The sequence below is a fragment of the Etheostoma spectabile genome, unplaced genomic scaffold, assembly GCF_008692095.1.
Source record: "Etheostoma spectabile isolate EspeVRDwgs_2016 unplaced genomic scaffold, UIUC_Espe_1.0 scaffold314, whole genome shotgun sequence".
Lineage (NCBI taxonomy): Eukaryota > Metazoa > Chordata > Actinopteri > Perciformes > Percidae > Etheostoma > Etheostoma spectabile.
The window spans coordinates 769,050-773,672 of NW_022605583.1; the positions used below are offsets into that span (position 1 = coordinate 769,050).

Below are 4,623 nucleotides of genomic sequence, written 5' to 3' on the forward strand. Positions count from 1 at the left end.
CGCGTTGCATCTTTACCATATTAACGGTCTATGCATACGACTCTCATGTATGTATGGTTACCAGTGTTGGAAAGTAAATAGTGCATATACTCAAGTTTAGTAGGCTACTACAGATTATTAATACAAAATACAATTTTATTAGCCTGGCAACCGAATTTAGCCCCGCCCACAACATTCGAGGCCAGGAAGTTCATATTTTGACTAAAATCGGGGTATGACAACGTCAGCTATAATTTTATTATAATGAAAAAAGATAAGACTTGACTGCTAGGTGGTACTAATATAAAAATATTATTTACAAGATGCAACAATGTAATGTACAAAATACAGCATGTACACACATATCAATAAATATAATTAAATTACTCAACAATTGGCCTTTCTGCATAATGAGTACTTACACAGTATTTTTGGATGCTAATACTTTTGTATTTTCACACTAAGTACAATTTTGAATGCAGTACTTTTACACTGTGGTATTGCTCTTCCACCACTGTGTAAACATAAAATACATAAATATTTCTATAAAAACTAAAAGAACAAAAGCATCGCAAGTTGTCACAAAGTTATGAAAAGTTTTTATTTAATCGGGACAAAACAAGACATTTGTAATTACAAAAAAGGAGTTTTTATTGCAATGTAACATGACAAGCAAACAAAAGAGGAAACCTACAGAATCATTATAAATCACATTGCTGAGCACATTCTATACAAAAACATGACAGGCACTTTATTTTAATCAACTTACTGTTTATAGACAGTCAGATACACGATATCAAGTAACTGGCAGCTGAAAAACTGTGTCCACTGTTTTGGGAGTCAGAGCTCTTCACTGGGTAGTTGGTCCCTGTAATCCACCGATGGACCGATGACATTAAAATGGGATGAATGACCATTAAATGAAATGATAGGACAAATAACAACTCATAAAACACAAATCAGAGACACAAGGTTGAACATGTTTTAAGTTCTGCCTTGCAAAATGCCTCTAGAAAAACAAAAGCTTCAGGAAGCCTGACCAAAAAACATACATTGAACTCAAAACATTAATATTTAAGTGCAGACAGAAATGGTTTGGGGTCACAGGACCTTAAACCTCCATTGAAGGGATGCATCAAGTTCATGCATTTAAATACGTTTTTTAGTGAATCTGTGGGATAAAATGCCCTAATTTTACCTTTATATTTATCAATATTTATTTTTTCAATTGCTCTATTTTTCCTCTACATAAGTAGAGGGTTTCAGTGGCTCAAGGGCACTTCAGCAGGGCAGGGGTTTGGGGTTAGAAAGGGAGCTAAATTTATCAATCATACTATACAGTCCAGTCTCCCTAACCCCAGAACTGATTGTACAGATTTTCCGATACCAGCAATGTTGCAAAAAGACAATTGGGTTCATAAACATTAAGACCTCTATAACAGTAACAGTGAATGTTTCCATTTAAAAAATTAATCTGATGAAATGGTGACCTTTTGTGCATTTTCATCAATTATGGAGTCAATTAAGAAAGACTGAAAATGCAAGTTTCTTAGTTAACATTCAATTAGTGACAAGTAAATGCTCAAGGATGATAAAACACTAATAAGTGGTTCAAATGCTTTTCAGTGGGGGGGGGGGAGAGAGTCAGCTTACTAGGAGTATCAGATGGATGGCAGTACAATCGCGACAATATGTGGAACAGCTATATTGGTTACTTTTTATTTTTGAGTTAAATCATCTCAACTCTCAAGACATTATGCATAACTTCCACAAGATGTCATTTAGAACTGCAGGTGTGTATAGGTGAACGCATTAGTGTATTAATAGACAGCAAATCTATCTGCGACATGATAATTGCATCCTTTTTACTGGTTCTAGCTTCTGAAATATGAGGATTGTTTGCATTTATTTGTCTTATATGATAGAAAACTTAACATCTTTGGGTTTAGGATCTCAAAACAAGCATTTCAAAGGAGTCATCTTTGGTTCCAGAATCTTAAATCAGGCATTTTTAGCTATTTTCAGACTTGTTATACACTAATCAACATATTCAGGAAATAAACCATGGTGAAAGATGCTTTTCTAGTAAAAATCTTTCCTATGATCATCTTTAAGTTGGACCACCCATCATATAAACTCATACACTAGAGTTCAATTAAGCTCCCATCCACCTGGTACCCAAATACTGACACCCAGTGCACGTTAAGCCAAGACTATGTGATGGCCAGTACTTCATTACCCCAGTATTACAGGCAACCGTGGTGACTTTCCATAAGAGGTTTTCGGACCAACCTGGCTGGCTAGTTCCTGCAAACAATGACTTTGTTGAAGTCGCTGCATAACACTTTGGTCAGGGAAGGAAACAGGCAGCCATCAGCTGTCCACAACAGCAGATGTGAATCACAATTTAGAAGCTACTTTCACCATTCTTCAAACCAACTTGATTTCTGAGAACATAATCGGACCTCCAAATGTTTAACAATGTGCCGGCCACAACCAAAACTTCCCAGTAACTGTCTGGAGGCTGGCATAACATTCCTTTGTGGAATTAATTCTGGAGAGTCTAAAGTGCTAATGGTCTCTGCAGCAGATTGACAAGTACTTCTTTGAATGTAGTTCAGACAGATTAGGACGGATGCAGAAGCTCTAACAGGGCTCCAACCGCTCCAAAGTAACCCTACAAAAACAGAAAAGAACATCAAGTTAGAAATTGTCGAGCCCATCAAAGGAATAAACCACATTTATGGTCTCTGAGGTCAATGAGGGGGTTGAGTTATTTACCTCATGATGTAGGAAGAGAGCCTTGAGCTGCCCTTTAGACCAGTAGTCCATGGCGTAAGCCAACAGCTTCATAGAGAGTGTGTTCACTCTCAGGAAGTTACCCACAAACACCACTCTCTCTATGTTCTTTGTAATGACAGAGAACGGGGATACCATCATTAGGGCAATAGGTGTATTAATTGAAAACAGTATAAACACAAATGACAAATGTTATCTGTGTGTCAAACTGTGATATTTGTTGAGACAGAAATACAACTGCACATTTCAGTTAAGCAGTCTGATTGGTCAAAGCCTTTCTCCTACAATGTTGATACTAATATTACTTATTTGTAATATTTATTTACTTTAGTAGTAGAAACCATTCAAAAAAAGTAATTTTACTCAAATAAGGGAGTAAATAACACTCATACTACAACACTCAACTAATAAATCATATTAACTTAAAAACTGTTATGTCTATTTTATTTAATGCACTTCTCTCCTACTTACTTACATTTTCCCTTTTTATTCATTTAAATTATCTAGCTGCATCTTGATCTGTAAAGCATTTTGGTCAACATTTGTTGTTTTTAAAAACTATAATAAATCCATATATTTGACTACTGAATAAAGCTGTGTATTTGAAACATTCTACTTTGACGGCTGAATTAAAAAAACAAATATTCGTTATTGCCGGGTTGTGTCTTTTACTGGTTTTTGAGTTGAACACCTTCTGCTTCAGGTGTTGAGAGTCACGTGGACACCGCGGTTTACCTCCTCTACGCCTTCATAGCCCTGTACAATGCTGCTTGATCATGACGCCACAAGGCAGCACCGTAAAGAGGCTGAACGCAAAGAGGAAATGGCCAGCAGAGACACTCCAGGGGAACGGATTTTTCATCTAAAGTCTTTTTTTAAATGTATTTTATAACAGTGTTGTCCCCGTACCAGAATTCAGACTCTTTCCTCGCCATGCCAATAAAATATTATGCAGCAAGTACAGGAATTTTTTTAAATGTACCAACCTCATTGAGAGCACACATCCTGGTGATGGAGCCGATGTTGTTGGTGATGGTGACCAGTGTTGCCCTGGCCAGGTCCTCTTTGGACACCGACTCCCTTTTGTCTTTGGACATCATGTTGCCAAAACTATCAAATCAAAACACGAGCCATTTTAGATGATGATCAAATGCAGCAAAGAGCCAAGCGTACAGCCAGATTCTTTTCTTTTTCTTCTTGAAAAATATTTGGAAGCTATGCATATTGAAACTGGCAGCTAGATGTTAGTATTCACTAATGGCGTTGAAATGAATCATCGCATCGATGCATCGGGATGCAGACCTGGCAGATTCTGCATCCACGCAGTGACAGATCATAATCTATTATCGCATAATGAAGTTACTTGTCAATTTTCCGGTCACTGCTTTTTTTGTTTTGCCCTTTGTCTGCTTTGTTCAGACTCCGCTGCATTCAGGAAGTGTCTTTTTTAAGAGCCGATATAATAAAAGGGAGTTTATTATATACTGTATATATAGTGTTTATATCGCTGATTGCTTGAATTTGTTAATGAAAACCCTGTGCAGCGTTGGGAGTAACGTGTCACAAAAGTATTGCAATTACAGCAATGTATAACTTTTTGCTGTAATGCAGTAATATAAAACACTAGAATTATTAGAATTCGGTAATAATATACCTGTTACAATCTCAGTAACACGAGTTACAACGCATTTTAACGCAACATTTAGAGTGTTATTTCCTGCTGCTGTATTCGATGGTTGAGGTGACAGCAGATACATCAGCGAGATGGATATTATTTTCTGGAGTTATTACGCTGCGTTGAAGCAAGCTGTCCCGTCTCTGGTCCCGGGGTCCGAGCCAGAACCA

General features: G+C 37.1%; 1 protein-coding gene across 2 annotated transcripts in view; it reads right to left on the minus strand.

The window, feature by feature from the left end:
- Positions 1-1,987: 1,987 nt before the first annotated feature.
- pank2 (pantothenate kinase 2) overlaps positions 1,988-4,623 on the minus strand; it is a 6,846-nt gene continuing 4,210 nt past the window's right edge. For both annotated transcript variants that reach the window (XM_032511061.1, XM_032511060.1), the window contains exons 5-7: positions 3,765-3,888; positions 2,761-2,886; positions 1,988-2,656 (exon numbers count right to left, since the gene is read on the minus strand). In XM_032511061.1, coding sequence (XP_032366952.1) covers positions 2,606-2,656; positions 2,761-2,886; positions 3,765-3,888 — 301 coding nt within the window. In that variant the 3' untranslated portion in view covers positions 1,988-2,605. The remainder of the gene's footprint in view (positions 2,657-2,760; positions 2,887-3,764; positions 3,889-4,623) is intronic.